Here is a 21489-nt window from a genome sequence, read left to right as displayed (position 1 = left end):
TTGTAGGGGGGCAAAACGATCCCCTTAATAAGGGGCACACCGAAGGACAACGAAAAAGGCGAGAGAAAAATCACCGAAACCCTGCACTGTTACCTTGAAGCCTTGCAAGAGCCCTCGTTGTTGTATCAGCTGCTCCCCAAACCTCCACCGACTGGGAAGAGACTTCTGAAGGATTCCGGGTTTTTGTGCAACATCTCCAGTGGCAGCTCTCCAAAGTTTTTACTTCATGATTTCTTGTGGCTCTTTCTCATTTGGGGAAACGCGAATGCCTGCCCCTCAGCGTGTGAGAGGGAGCGGATGTCTCTTTTCAAATTATCTTGCTCCCCGCTTGGCTGCCGCCGCCGCCGCCTCTAGACCACTTGCCTGCTGCCTTTCCGCTGAGCAGCGAGGATCCCAGGCACCCAGAACATGTCTGAAGTGGGGCTTCGGCGCTGGGCCGGAGCGCACGCGGATGGGAGAGGGAAGGAAAGTGCCAAACCCAACCGGGGGAGTCCCCTGTCCTTCCACCGAAGAGAAACCCGAGATCTTGCCTTCCTTCCAACTCTAAAGAGACTCACCCGCCCTCTCTCCCGAAATCACTGCCTTGCACATGGGCAAAGACAGTTCCTCGGCTTCACCGCTCGCTCGGCTGCCTGCAGACCTGCCTCTGCGCTCTCACCGCACGGCAGGTGCACATCCCGGGCGAATCCTAACGGGATCCTCCGAGCTCAGCGGAGGCGCTGCCCCAGCAGCCGCCCGCAGCTTCCGAGGCAGAAGGATTCCATCCCAGGGCTGCAGCCCGGCGCGTCCCTGCTCCCACTCGGCGCTCCGTACCTAAGCAGTGTCACCTGCAGACTCAGACACCAGATGAGTGTCTTAAGATAACAATGCTGCCCTGCCTCTCTTTCTTTCTTTCTTATGCATGTAGGTCGGCAGCCAATGGGACGCTGCGCCACACTCCCCGCAGGCGCCCATTGGCTGGGCGGCTAGGCAGGGGGCGGGCTCGGAGCCTCCCGGGCTGCCTCCTTTGGTTCGCTGGTAGGCTGGGGTACCAGCTTGGTTAACCCTCCCAGCTTTGCAGGGACTTTTTGGTGTGGATAAGGAAGCCTTGGATAAATTCACGGCTGGGGAGTTGGAGAGTGTAAGAAGGCTGAGGAACAGGAAGAAGCTTGGGAGCTAATTGCATTTCTTCTCATCTTCCTGAGTTACAATAATCATTTGTCCCAGACCATTTTGTTTGCTTGCTTAACCAGAACCCCCAGACACAGGGACCCATTTGAGCTATTTTCCTTCTAATTTAAGGTGTTATTCGGTTGTTTTGTGCATTTTAGCCTCTTGGTCCTGAATTACTTAATTAGAAATGAGCTCCCAAGTGAGAAATACCTATCTCACAGTGTAGACACACACACACACACACACACACACACACACACACAGAGACAAAGCAGATAGGCAAAAGATAGCAGGAACTCAGTAAGAAGAGTAGAGAGAGAAACAGATTTAGAGACTCTGAACAGCTAAATCAAGAAACACTCTGTCCCCAAACCAGGATTGTGAAGACAAAGGCAAAGAGGAGAACTTGAGATTTCTGGGGAGAAATTAAGGGGGAAAAAATGTCCAGCTTCCAAAAAAGGGAATTGTTTTGCCTGTGATGTTTTCCTTCTGTGTGTCCCCTTTCACTTCTGTGTATGAGGAAGAGGGACTGTGGATCTCCGTTTGATTTTTAAAGAAAGACTAGAGAAAGCAGAACAGAACCTGCCTTGTTTCTGTGGGGCAGATGCTATTGCTGAGCCTGTGAACTGAGAGGAGATGGGGGGTGAGGGGCCTGGAGAGAGAGGAAAGAGCAAGGAAAGAAAGTATTAACTTTGAATCAAAGGGTGTGAAATATTTTCTTGATTTCCTAACCAGGATGCAAAACTGAATTACGTCTAGCTAACTAGCACACTACACTAAATTTTGGCAAGAGCTTGGGAGAGTAATAGTTGAAGGAAAATCTAATTCAACAGAAGATCTGGGGGTTGGAGCTGGCAAAGGAATTTGTGGGGTTCACTCTAAGTCATGTGGTGGGGGAAATATGGAGAGAAGAATACATAGTCAGAAAGGGAGACAAGTGTTTCAATTTAGTTTCCTTGAATGGAGAGCAATATCAAAGATTATTTTGTAAAAAACTAGAAAAAAGAATAAAAGAACACAGAGGTTTAATGAATGCCAAAGTAATAAAAACTAAAAAGCATCAGGGAGCCACATGTTCTGAATGAATGAGGAAAAATTGGAAATATTTCCCACATACACACCCTGAGCCCCACCCATCCATCACTTTCACCTATATTTCCTCCTCCATATCTTATACAGGTTTGACCTTCCTTCTCCATACTGTAGGTATCTGTTTGCCTGAGCTACAAAACATGTCCGAGAGCGGTGGTCCCAGGGGGTCCCCAGCTCTTTTATTGGATAAAATACCCATGTGAGCCAGCAAAAGCCTGCATCTGTTGCTGTCCAACTGCTGAGTTATTTACTCAGCTTCTTAGAGACAGAGGCCCCCTGAACTTGTCCCAGGTGACAAGACACCAGATGTTGAGACTCTTGTAAAATGGAAGGAGTAGTTGAACAAATGGTTATCAATCTCAATGGACAGAAAGTTAAAATTTCCAAGATTTCTAAAGGAGAAGGAAAGGGGGTAGAGTTAGGAGACAAAAAAACAACTTGTAAAAAGGAAAACTTGACTGTGCTTTCTTCTCCTATGGAGGCCCAAACGATGTAAAAAATAATTTAATGAGATATTACATTAAAAATTTCACAAGTGTACAGTTTGATGAATTTTTGCCTGTATGTGCACCCATGTAACCACTACCCACATCATTTCCAGTGCCCCAGGAAGCTCGTCCTGCCCTTCTCAGCCAAAACCCCCACCCTCCAGAGGTAACCACTACTCTGACTCCCATCATCAAAGATTAATGTCACCTGTTCTTGAATTCATAAATATAGAATCTGAGTATACACTCTTTTGTGTCTGCTTTCTTTCACTTATCCTTATGCGTATGAGATTCATCCATGTAGTTGCATGTTTATTTTTTATTGCTGTGTAGTATTCCATTGCATGACTATATGACATTTATCTATTCTTCTGTTGATGCATATTTGAGTTGTTTCCATTTTTTGTCTATTATGAGTAAACCTGCTCTGAATGTTCTTGTCAACTTCCTTTAGTGGACACATGCAATCATTTATCCTTGGTTTGCACCAAGGAGTGTAAATCACTTAATTTGCTTTTGGCTACTACATGGGAGAAAATCTCATGAAGAAGGTTCTGAAGCCTACTTTCTCTCTGAAATAACTGAAGAAGGGGATGATGTCAAAGGTTATCACGACTGAGCACCAACTAAATGCTTATAAAATGTCAGATCCTTTACATGCATAATCTCATTTTCTCCTCATAGTTACTTTAAAAAGTAAGTAATATTGTTTCTATTTTGCAAATAAGAATACTGAATGCAAGACACTGTATTAGGAAATGGCCCTTGGCCTCCTAAGGTGGTGTGTGTGTGTGTGTGTGTGTGTGTGTGTGTAAGTGCTCTGTGAGAGGAGCTAGGAGAAAAGGAAATGATGGAAGATCTCACTGCATAGATGAGGCTGGAGATTGGTCTGTGGAGATGGGACGATCTGGAGAACACAGAACGGTGCATTCCAGGTGGGCAAAATGGCATGGGAGGAGTGAAAATGGAAAATGGACTTTAATTTGATTGGGATGTATATGTGTGTTGTGGGGGGAGGGGAGAGGGATAGTGTAGGAAGCAATAAATCTAAGAGAATAAATAGTGTGAGATTTGGAAGAGTTTTAAAATTTCCAAACCATGTTTGAACTTTATCCTGTAGGAAAATTTTAGAAAGGCATGATGAAAGCAAGATTTCATGAAGATCAACCTGGTAATTGAGTAAAGAATAGGTTAATAGCAGAGAAAGCATTTGAAAGCTATTATAAGAGTCAAGGAAAGAGGCCATTTGTACTTGAATATAGGAAGTTGGACCTCAGGAGAAAAGTCAGGATTGGAGATAAGTGAACCTGCTATTTTATAGTGCCTTAGCAAATGTAAGTACTTACACTTATATTATCTGTGGCCTGTGGGTTGGGCAGAGATCACAGACCCTATTTTATTGATGGAGACACTGATAAGAATGGTCCAGGCTCACCTGCAAATAAGCAAATTATGGAGTTGAGACTTGAATCCAAGTCTATTGTTTCATTACATCATGTTGCCTGTACACAAAAGAAACGATTGAGATGCATACAAGTTTCTCCCGGTCCCATTTAAATGTAAAACATCACATATTATAGATGGTCTGGTTTTTTTTTTTTTTTTTTTTTCAGGTGTACATCATTGTACTTCTATTTCTGCATGGACTACATCATGTTCACCACCAAAATACTAATTACAACCCATCACCACACACATGTACCGAATTATCCCTTTCACCCTCCACCCTCCCCCCTTCGCCTCTGGTAACCACCAATCCAATCTCTGTCCCTATGTGTTTGTTTATTGTTGTTATTATCTACTACTTAATGAAGGAAATCATACGGTATTTGACCTTCTCCCTCTGACTTATTTCACTTTGCATTATACCCTCAATGTCCATCCATGTTGTCACAAATGGCTGGATTTCGTCGTTTCTTATGGCTGAGTAGTATTCCATTGTGTATATATACCACAGCTTCTTTATCCATTCGTCCCTTGATGGGCACTTAGGTTGCTTCAAGTCTTGGCTATTGTGAATAAGGCTGCAATGAACACAGGGGTGCATGTACCTTTGCAAATTGGTGTTTTCAAGTTCTTTGGATAAATACCCAACAGTGGAATAGCTGGATCATATGGTAGTTCTATCGTTGATTTTTTGAGGAATCTCCATACTGTTTTCCATAGTGGCTGCACCAGTTTGCACTCCCACCAGCAGTGTATGAGAGTTCCCTTCTCTCCACATCCTCTCCAACACATGTTGTTTCCTGTCTTGTTAATTATAGCCATTCTGACAGGCGTGAGGTGATATCTCATTGTAGTTTTGATTTGCATTTCCCTGATAGTTAGTGATTTTGAACATCTTTTCATGTGTCTGTTGGCCATCTGTATATCTTCTTTGGAGAAATGTCTGTTCAGGTCTTTTGTCCATTTTTAATTGGGTTGGTAGTTTTTGTTGTTGAGATGCATGAGTTCTTTATATATTTTGGAGATTAAGCCCTTATCAGATGTATGGTTTGCAAATATCTTCTCCCAATTGTTAGGTTGTCTTTTCGTTTTGTTGATGGTTTCCTTTGCTGTGTAGAAGCTTTTTAGTTTGATGTAGTCCCATTTGTTTATTTTTTCTATTGTTTCTCTTGCCCGGTCAGATGTGGTGTTTGAAAAGATGTTGCTAAGACCGATGTCGAAGAGCGTACTGCCTATGTTTTCTTCTAGAACTTTCACTAGATGGTCTGGTTTCTGTAAACTCCAACCTCTCCCCCTCCTCTAGGTATTTAATTCCTTAAGAGGATGCCACATGACATTGTATCCATGTTTACAGGAATCCAGTGCCCTAGCAAAATACCATCTCTTTTTATTTGTACAGTTCTCTTGCTCAACCTTTTCATAGAGAGATGCCTATAAAGCTTGAGACACCAACTTTTGACAATTTCCAACTCAATATACATTTTAAATGGCCATTTAATCCATGCTTTCCTTTTCTTATAAAAGTGAATAAGAAAACACGTACAAATGACTACAGATAGGCAAAGATACTAGATTCTGACTATCAGAAAATCAACACTAAATGGTTCACTTGGGTTTTCTAAAATGACTCAACACACTATAAAATTAGAAAGAAAGATTTCAAAATAATAGTAGATTATATGTTACTTAAGAGCAGGAGGACTATTGTTTCTCCAGAATCTGTCCATGCCTAGCCTAATGCCCAGTATATAGTAGGTATGCAAATGTTAACTGAATGAATTACTGTGACCCATAAAGTCCAACGATTATCTCTAGGGGCATCTAGATGTACCATAACTGTGTAGTGGAAAGGGCACTAGGCAAAGAAACCTTGTTTGTGGTCTTAGCTCCAACCCTTCTTAGCAGATTGATCTTGGATAAATCACCTCACTATTTCACTGACTTCAGTGTCCTCATCTGTGAAAAGAGAGATTGGACTAATAGATGATCTGGTAGTTTCATGCCATTTCTCACATTCTAGGACTAAGTTGTGTTTTCCCAGCATCCACTCTACTTTTCCAATGGTAAACCTTGCATAGGTAAGTTTAATACTGCTTTTTATGCTAGGGAGACTAGGAAAAAAAGGTTTCATGGAGTCTTTCTCTCCTTCAGTATCTCCTAGGGGAGCAATGAAGATGAGAATGAGTTTTAGAAAGGTCATTGGCTGAATAATCTTTTTTGCAGTAGTTTGCAAAGCTACATGGTAATATACCTCTGGGTTAGTTCTCAGGTGTGTCAGATTCAAAAGACTCAACTTGTAATAAAGTATTTCTGTTGTTTTTTGCGGTAAACAGATTTCATCCCTTAAACATGACCTTAAATATGGCTCATTTTCTCTATTATCCATCAGCTAGAGTAACTTTGTGAAATATGTGGCAAAAACTTTTTTTCTTTTAAAAGATATACACTCTCATATGCCAATAAATTGACACCAGGTAGAATGAGAATGAAATTGTTTCTAAAACGAGGATCCTCTTTGAAAAGGGTGGTGCATTAAATTCCTAGATAGTAGGAACTACCTATAATGCAGTCTGTATCACCTTGTATTTATATCAGCATTGAATAAATGATGTTGCAGGGGCAAACTTTTCAAATAAGTTCTTGGTTATCATGTGAGAGAAAGTTCCGTTAAACATCAGATTCCAGCACACATAAACGTCACTTTTCTACCACTGTGTATTTATTGCATACTGCCATCATTTTGTTAAGGCAATACTGCCCAGCACTAATGGGAACAAAATGTATATGGGTTTTTGTTCTTATCTACCCTGTTCTACTCTTGATTGGGCTGGGATTGACTTGGTCCTTCCCCAAAGACATTCTTTTTTTCCTTTTCCATTTGTTAAGGGTGCTTAGAAACTTTAGTATTTCTCACATTTTCTTCCAGCTCTGTTCTATTTATTGGAGTCTCTAAAATTATAGGCTCAACATTTCTTCAAGCTAGCTCTACTTTTTCTATCAATTATAGCATTCCCCAAGTCATCTTTATATTGGTTACCATAGATAATGTTTGTTAACAGAAATGAAACAGAGGCAGTGAGAAGTTGCCAATAAAAGTTCTGGTCTCCTGCTTAACTGTATGCAGTACATTGGCTTTGTTCTTTGTTGTTCATACCTACCTCTTGTTATATCTATATCTATATCCCAAATATTTCCTTTAAACATTTCTGCAAAGTTAGTGCTGAGTAAAAATACACCCATGTATTTATTCCAGCACCCGCTTATCCAACATACAAATCCAACTAGTGCCTAAAAAAAGACAAGAATGGGACCACCTACATCCACAAAATAATTGGGGGTGGGTTTGCATCTAGAGAGACCCCCCCACCCTCAACCTGCTCTGAGGAAGCGCCTTTTAAGGTGTGTGCGTGTGTGTGCCCTTCCCAAACCAATTGGATGATGATGCGAGAGGGAAGATTTTGCATTGCAAAGACCAATTTAAAAAAAATGCTGGGCAGGTAGTTAATAGCCAAGAGCGTGCTCTTGCTGGGGGATGCAAAGGAAGAGAAACGCAGCAGCACCGGCAGCCTGCTGGGGGCTGACCTGATTCCCTAGAATCCTCAGCTCCCTTCCTCTTTCCTCCGACGTCCTTCCTTCCCCTTTTCTCCTCTTTCCCCCCCTTTTCTCCTCCCCAGAGAAGCAGCTCCCTGAAACAAAGAACGCGGGCTCTCCAGGCATCAGCGCCTAAGCCCAGCACACTGCCAGCGGCAGCTCGTTCCGGGGACCAGGGCTCTCCCGCTCCGCATCCCCTCCCCAACCTCCCCCGCCTCCCGCGCTCGCTCGCTCCCTCCCCGCTCGCTTCCTCCCCCACCTTCGCGGCGCTGGGAGGAAGGCGGCCCGCGCTCAAGATGGCTTTAGCCGGGCTCTGCGCCCTGCTCGCCTGCTGCTGGGGGCCGGCGGCGGTGCTGGCCACGGCCGCCGGCGACGTGGATTCGTCCAAGGAGCTGGAGTGCAAGCTCAAAAGCATCACGGTGTCGGCGCTGCCCTTCCTGCGCGAGAACGACCTGAGCATCATGCACAGTCCCTCGGCCTCTGAGCCCAAGCTCCTCTTCTCGGTGCGCAACGACTTCCCGGGAGAAATGGTCGTGGTGGACGACCTGGAGAACACGGAGCTGCCCTACTTCGTGCTAGGTGAGTCCTCGGGGAGGTCGAGGCGGCCTGAGGCGCTGGCTCGGCGCCCCCACCCCCACTCCGGCTCGCAGTACACACCTACTCGCCGGCGACCTCCCCTCCCCCACTCCTACCTCCCTGGATCCGCCCCAGTGGCACACCGTTCTCCACACCCACTTGCAGGCTAGTGCCTCAGCGTGCTTGACTTCTCCCCAAATCCGACCTGAATACTGGGCCCCCAACCTCTCCTCTGCCGCCTTGCCCCAAAGGAACAGGTTGCATGAGTCTCTGAAACCTTTCCCAGACTTGACCTCCCAGCTCCCATTCAGGAGCACGTTGGCGGAGCACTTCTTGTCTGCTACCAGCTTAACTCCCATAAGCCTTCTCCCCACTCCCTGGCCACATGCTCAGTTCTTTGCTTCACACCCCCTGGACACCCATCCCCACCCACAGCATTTCCTGAGGGAGTTAGAAACAGGTATCCCCTGTCACCTTGCCAGGCGTGTGCAGGCCAGATTGCTCTGGCTGGCTCTCTAGTCTTCACTCACTGAGACCTCTTTATCTGTCACCGGGTTACTGACGCTGTCTGGCCTTCCTTCAGGACACTCAAGTTTCCTTTACTCCTGGTGTCCATCCTGGCAAGTCCTACCTCCACGCCTGCATGTCACAACCTCCTCATTCAGCCACCTCCACATCTCCATGTCACATCACAATTCCTTGGATAAAGAAATTATCCAACTGTAGTCTGTTAATATTGGTATCTTCTTTGTTCCCAAGGCTGCCTTAGATAGGCATAGACATTCCCACACACAGAACGACTTTCCTGGGCAAGAGGCTCTTCCTTCCTTCCTTTGCTTGTTTGTTTACATCTCTCTCTCTCAATACCCCTATTTTAATTTTCTTAAGTCACAGAACTCCTTCAGATAATGGAAACTCTACATCACTTCTAATCTACCCCTCTTTTCCACTGCCAAAGATGTTGCAAGGATATTGTCCTGCTCCAGCATCTTGCAAAGCCCCACAGGTTCATGTGACTTTGTTAACTAGAATTTCCCCCGCTTCTCCATGTGCCGATGTATCTCTCACCTTGCTGTGCACGCCCACCATACAGTCCGTTTCTGTAGTGATGCTGTCCATCATTCTTATTTTGCTCAGGATAGAATTCAAAGATAACCACAAGTAAATCTCTGGATCCAAGAAAAACAAATGAAAGTATCCAGGAGGCTGTTCCATCTACTGCATGCCCTACCAACTAGAATCCACTTGCAGGAACATGGCTTCCTGACAACCATACGTAGGCTAGAGCCACAAGTGGAACACCATCTAACATCTCCCTCTTGCTTTTTCTTTACAAGAGTTGTCTTCACACTGAAAACATTACTAAGTGGATGAGTAGAGCCCCACTCTCCAACCCCTGTAGCAAAGCAATTTCACCAATTGCCTGGTCCTTTGAAAAGTTGGTTTATAGTTCCTGGAGTGCAGCTCAGTCAACCCCATTAAGCCCAACCTACGCTCTTGGTGGGTTTATTTATTTTTGCATTAAAAAATACCAATAACATAATAAAAAGTGGGGGCTGACTGGGAATGGGGACATTGTGAGTATGCCACTCATTAAAATGTACAATTGCTGGTTATTCAGTGGATGTGAATTTCATGTCGAAGTCATGCTGATATGCAAGTACAATCTATTCATCATAGTATATAAGAATGAGAATAGGAATTATGTGTTTCTAAAGAGCCTGTTTTGGGCTCTCCTTGCAGTGTTTACTGTGCGTGAAGAGGGACATGAGGTACATGAAAAAAGGGAGATTGGACTAGCAGGCATTCAAAATTCCACTTCCTTTTTTGCAGAATCCCAAAGCCAGGTCCTAAAGCCGTGATGTACCTACTAGTATCCAGTGTGCACAGCAAAAGCCCAGATGTTAAAGAATGGGTTTTCTGCACCTCTGTGCAAAGCTGCCCACTGCAGCACCCTGCTGGAGTTGCTATGGTAACCTCCTGCAACTTGGCATTTACACACAAGAACAGACTCTCACTTCAAGGCCAGATGCATTTGTTAAATGCATTGATTGTTCCCCTCCATCCCAGTCAATGGGGTATGATCAGAACCAGAGATGTGCTGATGCCTATCCCTTCTGGCCCGGGGAGTCCCAGGGGGAGTAGGAGTGAATCTCAGCTTGAGTGGTGGAGCAGAGCTGGGCAGAAAGGGATGGGAGTCCAAGTTCTTGGAGGGTAGACTAAGGTGTAAGTGCTTTTGAAGTTAACTTTTGTGGTCCTGGATCCTGTCACTCATGGCCAATAGTAAGGGCTGTAGTGACTTTGGTTTAGAGCTTTCCCTACCTTTATCTCTGGAACCTATGGTTTGCTTAATCCATCACCTGGAGGAATCTGAATCCCTCAGTCCTGGGAATTTATTGAGCATTCACTTGCTGGCACTCTTAGGCACTGTTAGGATACAGAAGTTAAAAAAAATAAGAGGTCCTGCCCTCAGGTACTCTCTAGTCAGTGGAAAGGCAGACTGAGGTACCTGTCAGAGCTGTACATAGTAACACCTGATTGTGCAGGGTTGATGTTAAGGGTATAGGGATGCTGAGGAAGGAGATGCTTGCATGGTAAGAGCAGACCCAATGGAAGACATGGGCTTGACTAGGGGCCTTGACCAAAATCAGATCCTTTGGCTTCCTTTTGTCTTCAGGACCAAGTTCTGTCACTTCCATGAGGCAAACAAGGGTCTTCTCTCTGACTGGAGCAAACTTCTCCAGCCTCTTATCCCTGCAACCTGCTGTGGCCTTTCAGGATTCTTTCAAGACTTTGCACATGCTGTTCCCTCTGCCTAGAATGCTCTTCCCCTCTCTCCACTTGGCAGTCATCCCTTCTTCCTTATAAATCCTGCACACATGTCACCTTTCTGTGAAGCCTTCCCTACCCTCCCAAGGCAGTCGTAGTCCATCCCACGTCTGTGCTTTTTTTCGTGGATTAAAAAAACAAAACGCAAATGAATGAAATTAAAGATAGATTAGATTTGGCTTTGCCTAGAAAAGGTGAAGCCATTTGAGGTCATGGAAAAAAAATGAGCAAAGGATGGTGGTGGGAGTGAATATGGGAACGGAGTGTGTACGGCGCCGTAGGGAGATCTGCCTTGTGGTGGGAGAGTAGTGAGGACCCTGCCTGGCTCTGTGGAGTGGGGCGTGGTTGTCCACTTAAAAGCCAGGCAGGAGAGGGCTGATGGTGTAGGAAGCAATGAGGCCTGGCTCCCAGAGGCTAATGTCAGCCATCAGTGTTGTCAATTCTGCTTGGGGGATCATCCTAGGAGGCAGTGAGGGGATGGCGGCATCTCCTGTTCTCTGAGGTCTGGTTTGCAAATTGTGGTGCAGGGGCCATATGTGACTTTCCGTTATGTTTTGTTTGGCTACACATAGTTTTGAAATGTTTTGAATGTGAATGTTTTGGTCAAGGCATGCCGTCTCTGGATCGCCATACTTCCCGCAAATGCTGATCGTACTATGGCTGACCCTCTTTATGCTACTTGTCTGGCAACTCCAAGCCTTGTAATCTAAACCCCTGCTTTCAGAAGTGTTGTAAAACTCTCTACAATATCACAAAATAACTGTAATTTCTAATTTTAGATATTTATTTATTTATTTTAAGATTTTATTTATTTATTTTTCCCCCAAAGCCCCAGTAGATAGTTGTATGTCATAGCTGCACATCCTTCTAGTTGCTGTATGTGGGACACGGCCTCAGCATGGCTGGAGGAGCGGTGCGTCGGTGCGCACCCGGGATCCGAACCCCGGAAGCCAGCAGCGGAGCACGCGCACTTAACCACTAAGCCACGGGGCCGGCCCTAATTTTAGATATTTAGATACATAAGCCTTATTAGTCTCTCAGTAGAATATAAAAGGTTTGCCAAATTAGTTGGTTAAAATTTCGTATCTCAACTAAAATTTCAGCTCTCAAAGCAGTAGACGTTCCTGCTTTGGAGGCATATTTGATTTTGAGACAGCTGGTTAACCTGAAGAGTGGCTTTCACACTGAGGTGTGGTTTTCTGGGCTGTGAACAGAGCATGTTTGTCAGTCTCATTACTATTTGAAGGGGGTGCTCCTCTGTCTCAGACCCAGCTGCTGGGCTTGTGCATGTGTAAGACTTAGTGAAGAAAGCTGTTTCTCTTGTGCCTTGGAGTTTAGTCTAGCTGTCGTGGCTTTTGATTGAAGGAGGTACTCCTGAAGAGGGATCCCTCAGCCTGCAGAGATGTAGTGAGTTCCCCCAGGCCAGGTGATGTTGAAAGTGTCTGGAGCAGTCCAGTGTGGTGGTTAAAAGAACAGGCTTTGAAGACAGATCTGGTGTCAACTCCTGGCTTTTCACTTATTTCAATGGAGGAGGAAAGTAAGGATCGGAGAGGTTAAATAACTTACTCAGCCTCACATGGCCAATAATTGATGGACCCATCACTCGAACTCAGGTCAATAAGCCTTTTTCTTAGTTACTATTTTATACGCCTTAAAATTTTTCGAAATCTGTTCTTTTTCACGGTTGGATAAAGGGAGCCCTGGCGATGTTTAGAACAGGGAAAGCACACTCACCTAGTTTGCTTAGAGGAGTCCTTTATGGTTTTGGTGTAAATACCTTTTGAATTTCCTTGCCCATTGAGTGATTTCTCACATAAGCCTTAATGCAGAAGAAGGTGAACTTCATCAAGAAATATTTATCTAAGTAGGGATACTTTCCTAAGCAGAATTGGGGAAATCTTATTTCATTCATCGTTTCCAGGTTTGGGTAGCCATGTTCCATGGTGTGTCATGGCACCCACAGGGATAATGAACAAGATAGGATCCATGGGGTTGAAGATCACATGTCTAGTGCTCCTCCTAGAAGGGCCCCACAGAAATGCAAACTAGGAATCCCAGAAAGAACGCTCCACTGTTAAATGGAGCCGTCCAGAAGGTGCTTCTTGTCCAAGGCCACTGACCTTCCTGTTAGGTGGCCTTGTACTTAGAGTCTGGCATCAGAGCCCAGTGGAGCTGCTTGAGTAGCAGTCATTGAGCTTTTTGATTGGCATCAAATGTAATATTAGGTATAATTTGCTACTTACTGGTGAGTTTTTGCCTAATAGGAAGCATCCCTAACTATTTTTGACAAATCTCTGCATCTCCCCATTTGAGAAGAAATTTTAAAATTTGTTTCTTTTCCTTCCTTTTGCTCTGAGCTACACTGAGCCCCCTAGGTTAGCAGTAAACAAATTCTTATAGCGTGGCAGCCACATCCAAGCCATAGGAGGATGAATGGTAGCAATCTTAAGGTAGGGTCTTCAGCACTTATATAAGCAGAATGCACTAATTTATAGTATTGAGAGCGTTATTATTTACTGTTACTCTACAGAAATGTAGATTTTTATATCAAAGGAATTTTGAATGTAAGAGTGATGAATTTTGCAACACTTTAGATGCTCTTCTGGATATTCTGATATGGCTTGAATTCAAGTCATTGAAGTTTTGAAGGGAAGATAAAATACAAGCTTAATTTCTTTATTCGTCTTTGGAGGAAAGACTGAGGTCTTGTTTTATAGAGCTTATATATATTTTTTCTTTCTTTTCTTTTTTTTTAGGAATGTAATTAAACCTAAAAGGCTAGTAGTTTCTCAGATTAGGGCCAGTTTACGAGAACAGAACTTGGCACCGTTTCAGCAGGGATGTGCCAAGTCTTTATTTCTTCACTTTTACACCAAGTTCAAATATATGCATGCAGATGGCAGAAAACGCTCTATTTCGAGCAAGTTGATCTCCTAGGACAAGTTAAGGCCTATAGTAATTTCTAATGTATCACAATTTGGATCTATCCCCATTTTTTATTAAAAATATGAAATTGTTTTATTTTATTTTTTAATCACATACAGTTTAAAACTTTGAGAAAAAACAAAGTGCCTCTATTGATCGCTAGGTTTCCAAACAAAATTTGGAAATATTAAATTGTTGCTGATGGTAATCTAAATCGACGTGACAACTTTCGTAATTTTGTATTATGTACTAAAATTGAAAATGTGCATGCCTTATGACCTATCAATTCCACTTCTAGGTATTCAGTACACAAGAAATCTTACATGTATACACAAGAATATTTGTAGCAGCATTGTTGGTCATAGCAAAACCTGGGAGCAACCTAATGTCCAGTAACAGAAGGCTAGAAGTATATAAGACGTTATAGTCATCCAATGACCTATTATCTATCCATGAAAATAAATGAGCTGCAGCCACATATACCAACATGGATACATCTCAAAATGTAATGTTAGGTGAAAATAAGCAACTCAGTGAAACATACTTACAGTACAATTTCATTTATCATAAAATTTAAAATAACAACATATGGTTTAAGGATATATGCAGACGTGGTAAAATTTTTTATTAAAAGCAAGGAAGCAAAAAACACAAAATAAAGAATGGACGTTACTTCTGGTGGAAAAGGAAGATGATGTGAAAGAGGAGGGAAAGAAGAGGGGCTTCAAAGTTTCTGGCAGTACTTAATTTTTTCTTCCTTTGTTAAAAAAAAAAACCTTAATTTTTAAGGACAGTTTTAGATTTATAGAAAAATCACGCAGATATTATGGAGAGTTATATATACTCCACACTCAGTTCCTCCTGTTATTAACATCTTGCGTTAGTATGATACATTTGTTACAATTAAAGAACCAATATTCATCCATTGTTATTAACTGAAGTCCATACTTGATTCATATTTTCTTGGTTTTTACCTATTATCCTTTTTCTATTCCAAGATCCCACCCAGGATACCACATTACACTTAGTCATCATCACCTCTCCTGAGGCTCCTCTGGGCTGTGTTGGTTTCTCAGACTTGTGTTTGATGACCTTGACAGCTTTGAGGAGTGCTGGTCAGGTATTTTGTAGAATGTCCCTCAATTGGGATTTGTCTGATGTTTGTCTCATGATGAGACTGGGGCTGTGAGTCTGTGGGAGGAAGTCATAGGGATAAAGTGTCATTTTCATCACATCGTATCAAGGGTACCTTTCATCATTATGACTTGATGTTGACCTTGATCACCAGGCTGAAGTAGAATTTGTCAGGTTTCTCCACTGTAAAGTTACTCTTTCTCCCCTATTCATACTGTACTCTTTGAAGGAAGTCGCTATGCATAGCGCATATCAAAGGAATGGGGTGTTAATGGTCCACCTTTTTGAAGGCTGAGTATCTACATAAATTATTTTTAATTATTCTTCATGAGAGAATTGTCTCTCCCATTTATTTATGTATTTAATCGTTTATTTATGTCATATAGACTCATGAATATTTATTTTATACTTTGGGTTATAATCCAATACTGCTTTATTGATTTTATTGCTCAGATGGTTCCAGCTTTGGCTAATGGGTGCTGTTTCAGTTGGCTCCTGTGTCCCTTTGACATACCCCTGTCAATGTGGGTCTTTGTTTTTTGAGCACTTTGTTACTTTCTGTCACTACAAGCTGCTCCAGGCTCATCTTGTGTATTGCCTGTCCTCGTCCTAGAATCAGCTGTTCTCCAAGGAACCCTGATTCTTTTCATTGGAGAATGGTATTAGAAACGAAGATCTGGGCACTAGATGGATTTATACTGGGGTGTTATTGCTTCTAGGCCCTCTCAGCTGACAGAGCAAGGAAATATATGTGTGTATACTAACTCATGTGTGTACACATATCTATAAATATTTCTATATGTAACCATCTGTATCTATCTTAAGCTAAGCTTGAGTTCATACCAATGTCTCAGCTCTGATCCATTATCTAATTGTCACTACCTAATTATCATTATGTAATCCCTGGATTATTGTAGCCTCCTCCTCTTGATTATCCCACTCCAACTGTGAGAAACCCAGCTCCCACTATCTTCTATTCATTTAATTGTTTAGTTTTACTGTGCATGTATAGCAGTATCAGAATTGTTTTCCCTTCTCCCCATAAGATAAAACTTTATCAATTAGAGTACAATTGTTATGTACAGCTTCTTTTGTCTTTAGTCTTACTCACTCCACTCATTGCCAAAGTTACTTAGGTCAGCACCTCCCTCCTCTCCCCCCTAAACCTCCAGTGAGGTTGTTTCATGTATTTTTGATATAGTGAGTGTTTTGTACATTCTGCGTTCTATCCTGGGATCACCCAACCTCCCAAATGATTTCTTTTTTTTAATTTGCACACGTTAAGGCTGGCACTTTGTGTTCTAAAGTTCTATGGGTTTTAACAAATGTGTCCACATTATCATTTATCCACAATTATAGTATCATACAGAGTAGTTTTACTGCCCTACAAAATCCGCTGCCCTTCACCTATTCATCCCTCCCCTCCTTACCCCCAAACTCTGGCAACCACTGATCTTTTACTGTCACTATTGTTTTGCCTTTTCCAGAATGTCATATAGTTAGAATCCTACAGTACGTCGCCTCTTCAGACTTTATTTTCTCTTGCACTTAGCATTATTTAAGATTCATCCATATCTTTTTTCTTTTTTCATGGCTTGATGGCTCATTTGTTTTTATTGCTGAATAGTATTCCATTGTATGGATGTACCACAGTTTGTTTATCCATTCATCTGTTGAAGAACATTTTGATTGCTTCCAGTTTTTAGCCATTATGAATAAAAGTGCTATAAATACTAGCATACGGGTTTTCGAGTGCTTCTTTCTTTTGTTTTGCTTTAGTAATCTCAATGCAGAGGTTTGAGTTAATCATGCTCCTCAGTTTACAATACATTTTATCATAGGTCTCTGAAAGCCTTCCTCTTTTCAATGGTTCATCTCTTTGCCTGTTTGTTTCTCTTTGTCTCTATTCCCAGTTCCCACCTACCCTTCCCCACAGGCAGACATTTAATTTTCCTAATGTTTATTTGTGTTTTTTGGGGTATGTGTTCTTGCAAAATGTGAATAGTTGTTTTGTGTTCATGTAATTTTTTAAATTTTTATTTATTTATTTTTCCCCCAAAGCCCCAGTAGATAGTTGTATGTCATAGCTTCACATCCTTCTAGTTGCTGTATGTGGGACGTGGCCTCAGCATGGTGGGAGAAGCAGTGCGTCGGTGCACGCCCGGGATCCGAACCCGGGCTGCCGGCAGTGGAGCGCGCACACTTAACCGCTAAGCCACAGGGCCAGCCCTGTGTTCATGTATTTTTAATTTAACTAAATAGTGATTATATCATCACTATTATATTGTTATTATATGTTATTATATCATAACATTCTGATTCTTGCTCTTTTTAGTCAGCACTATATTTTTAAGATCCACTCATATTACTTGGTGTGAATATAGCCCAACACTGTCCAATGGAACTTTCTGCAATAATGACACTGTTCTATATCTGCCTTATCCAATATGGTAGTCCCTAGCCACATGTGGCTCTTCAGCCCTTGAAATGTAGCTAGTGCAACTGAGGAACAGAATTTTAATTTTTTTTAAATTTTAATTAATTTAGATTTAAGTAACTGCATGTGGCTGGGGGCTACCATATTGAACAGTGTATATATAGAACATTTCCATCATTGCAGAAAGGTTTATTGGACAGCACGGTTCTAGTCTGTTGATTGACTGCTGCAGAGCACTCCATGATGGGCATCCCCCACATTTTACCAGTCCTCTCAGTGATGGACACTCAGGTTGCCTGCAGCTCCCCATCACTATAAATAATGCTGCAATTATCATCTTTGTGCATATTTCCTCAAGGACTGTTGTGAAAATTTCTCTGGGATATAAGCAGGAGTGGAATTGCTAGTTCATAAAGATTACGTATACTTAATTTGACTTATACTAAATACTGTCAAATTGTGCTCAGAATGGCCATACTAATCTGCCTCTCATCAGTAGTATTTGAGGGTTCCTATATCCTCATCTCCCTCCAACACTTGGCATTATCCCGTGTTCTAACATTTGTCAATCCACTAAGTATAAAGTGATATCTCATTGTTATTTCACTTTGTATTTTTAGCAGCACTTTAAATACTAAGGAGATTATCTCTTGGACTGTAATGTGAGTTAAAAATAAATTTTTTCCCAGATTGTTGTATATCTTTTGGTTTTGCCTATGTTTTTGTTTAGTTGGTTGGTTGGTTGGCTGGTTGGCTTCCCAGAACCGTTTGAATTTTATGTAATTTAAGTTATTAATTATTTATTTATTGTCTTCTACATCTTGAGTCTTAGTTGGGAAGTTCTTTCTCACTTTAAGATTATAAAAGCATTCACCAAGTCTTGGCTATTGTGAATAATGCTGCAATGAACACAGGGGTGCATGTATGTTTACGCAGTGGTGTTTTCATGTTCTTTGGATAAATACCCAGCAGTGGAATAGCTGGATCATATGGTAGTTCTATCCTTAATTTTTTGAGGCATCTCCATGCTGTTTTCCATTGTGGCTGCACCAGTTTACACTCCCACCAGCAGTGTATGAGAGTTCCCTTCTCTCCACAACCTCTCCAACACTTGTTGTTTCCTGTCTTGTTAATTATAGCTATTCTGATGGGCGTGAGGTGATATCTCATTGTAGTTTTGATTTGCATTTCCATGCAGAAATAGAAGTATAATGATGTACACCTGAAATGTATACAATGTTATAAACCAGTGTTACCGCAATTTAAAAAAAAAGAAGCATTCACCAGTTTCATTCTTTGCATTTAAATATCTGATATATTTTGAACTTATTCTCGTATATACTATGAGATAAAACCTTATCCAGATGTACTGTATGAAGTACCAACTTTAGCTCTCCAGATGGCTACTTAGATGTCTCAGTGCCATTTATTAAATAGTTTGTGATTTCCCCTCTGACTTGGGATGGTATTGTGGGGGGAAGAGGGTGAATCCCCCTCTGCCCTTTTCTTTAAGGTTCTTATGGCTGGCCAAATAATCAACAAGACAGGTTAGCAGGAGAAAATAATACCAAGTTTAATAACATGTATACATGGGAGAAGCTCAGAAATGAGCAACTCGTCCCTCTGTCTAAGCTGCTTGCTTAAGTATTGCAGCTAAAGGCGAGGAGCGTGTTGGGGGTAGGTAGTGGCCTGGGACTTCAGAGGGCAGGAGGACAATTCTTTTCGGGGTCATCTATAGATAATGTGGTCAGGGAGAGACAGAGTTTTTGATAAAAGGGGCTTGGTGCCCCTCCCATTGTAACATCTATTTTACATTATCTTTATAGCCATCATGATAGAAGATCTGTTCCAGGAAGGAGCCACCATGTCAAATTCTTTAGGCAGTTAGTGGGGGAGGTCAAATGTCCTTCAGAGAAAACAATCAAGGTGAAGAGATATATTTCAGGGTGGCCAAATTTTGATCTCCCACAGTATCTTATACTAAATTCCTTAATACCTTTAGGTTTACCTGAACTTCTGTTATATTACTATATATATCTATTCCTGTGTCTGTCCATATTATTGTAATTATTGAAGCTATGTAGTATGTTTTCGTATCTGGTAGGACTAGTCACCCTTTGCCTCTATTCTTTTTTAGAGTTCTTTTAGCCATTCTCTCCTCTCTCTCTTTTTTTTTATATATAACTTTCAAAGAAGCTTGTCTAGTTCAAAAAGAAATAACAAGAATAACAAAAACTAGTGGCCCTCAAGTTTTCATCCGTTTAATTTCATTTTCTTATCTAATTACACTGGTAGTAACTCCAGTACAATGTCAAATAAGAATGTGATAATGTGAATTCTTTTTTTTTTCCTGACTTTAATGGTAACAACACTGATGTCTTGCAGTCATGATAATGCCTTTTGCGTTAGCCTAGATAAAAATTGTCATGTTAAGAAAGAATTGAGTGTTTTTTTCCCATATCAAGAATGATTTTTTTAAAAAATTAAAAATATTTTTCGGTATCTATAGAGATAATCATATGATTTTTCTCCTTAGATTTATTAAAAGGATAAATTATAAATAGATTTTCCAATATTGAACCATCTTTGCATTCTTTAAATACCCCTCACTTGGTAAATGATGAATTATTCCTTTAATATGGTGATGGATTCAGTTTGCTAATATTTTATTAAGGATATTTTACATCGATATTCCTAAGTGAAGTTAGTCTTAGATTTTCTTTTTGTGTGCATGTAATCTTTGTCAGGATTTGGTACCCATTTTACATTTACTTCATAAAAATAATTTTTGTCTTTTTTCTTTGCATGCTCTAGAGCAATTTAAATAGCATTGAAATTATCTATAGAGCCTATCATCTGAGGGTGTACTATACAGTGTCGTGAATGTAATGACTGAATTAAGAACTGGTTATTGTGTTAGTAAATAATGAATAACTAAATCATACAGGAGACTAGGAAATTCTTTCCAGAGAAAATGATCTAAATTAAGATTAAAGGATGATGAGATTTAATCTGGTAACCAAGGGGGTTCTGAGTTTTGGGGAGAAATTATGAGCTCCAGCCTAAGGGAGCAGGAAGTAGAAAGTATAAAAACCAAAATGGATGAAAGGATGTGCAGTGCAGAAATATTGAAGTGCCATCTTTGGCATCTATGTCAAAAGTTGACAGCCTTTGAGGGGGCATGAAACTAAGCATATAAACCATAGAAATGCCCACTGAAATTCTTTTACTGTTGCCAGTTCTAGGTGGCTTTTGTAATTCTAAATAGTGAGAGAATACTCACAGTGAATATGCCGCACTACATAGCTCTGTGAGGCACTGTTCCCAATGAAATAATGTCCATATAGCATTGCCTGGGGCTGTGCAGTTTGTCTGTGCATATTTAGTGGCCCTGACTGATGACTTCAGATAGTCCTGTTCTCCCTTGGATATATACTTTCCTCCCAAATTCTGAGAATTAAACTTCTCTCTCACTCATTTTCCCCCGTCATAATCTCATCCTGTGCTTCGCCCTTATTCTCTTTCCCATGTCCCCTCTCCTGTCCTTCCCAGTGTGCTCTGGATGGCTCTTTTCAACCTAGCACTAATCATGGATATATCCTGAAAGAGTGCAAGGACAAAGAGTGGCTACTTTATTGAAAAGTGCCCTCTGCACAGTTTCTTGGAACGTTCCCCAAGCACATGGGAGGAGTGGCCATTCCCTATTTTCTTCACAGATGCTCTATACCGAGTGTTCTTAGGCTCAGGACCATGTATGGGCTCCAGAGGCCGTTGAGTATAAAATTTATGTGTTAGTGCAATTTCCTGAAAAATGAGTCC

General features: G+C 41.6%; 2 protein-coding genes across 3 annotated transcripts in view; one reads left to right on the top strand and one right to left on the bottom strand.

Annotated features, from left to right (window-relative positions):
- BRINP2 (BMP/retinoic acid inducible neural specific 2) overlaps positions 1-790 on the bottom strand; it is a 105752-nt gene extending 104962 nt beyond the window's left edge. Inside the window, exon 1 of the mRNA XM_004425006.3 lies at positions 94-790. The gene's annotated coding sequence lies outside the window, so the exon portion shown is untranslated. The remainder of the gene's footprint in view (positions 1-93) is intronic.
- A 6857-nt stretch (positions 791-7647) lies between these two features.
- The window catches only part of ASTN1 (astrotactin 1), a 308295-nt gene continuing 294453 nt past the window's right edge, over positions 7648-21489 (top strand). The window contains exon 1 of one of the 2 annotated variants that reach the window (XM_087438277.1): positions 7648-8348. In XM_087438277.1, coding sequence (XP_087294403.1) covers positions 8066-8348 — 283 coding nt within the window. In that variant the 5' untranslated portion in view covers positions 7648-8065. The remainder of the gene's footprint in view (positions 8349-21489) is intronic. The other variant, XM_004425007.3, reaches the window with a different exon arrangement.

Source organism: Ceratotherium simum, chromosome 2, assembly GCF_057802395.1.
Source record: "Ceratotherium simum simum isolate JZ-2026a chromosome 2, ASM5780239v1, whole genome shotgun sequence".
Lineage (NCBI taxonomy): Eukaryota > Metazoa > Chordata > Mammalia > Perissodactyla > Rhinocerotidae > Ceratotherium > Ceratotherium simum.
Note: the sequence above shows the minus strand (reverse complement) of the source record. Positions and strands in the feature narration are given on the sequence as shown.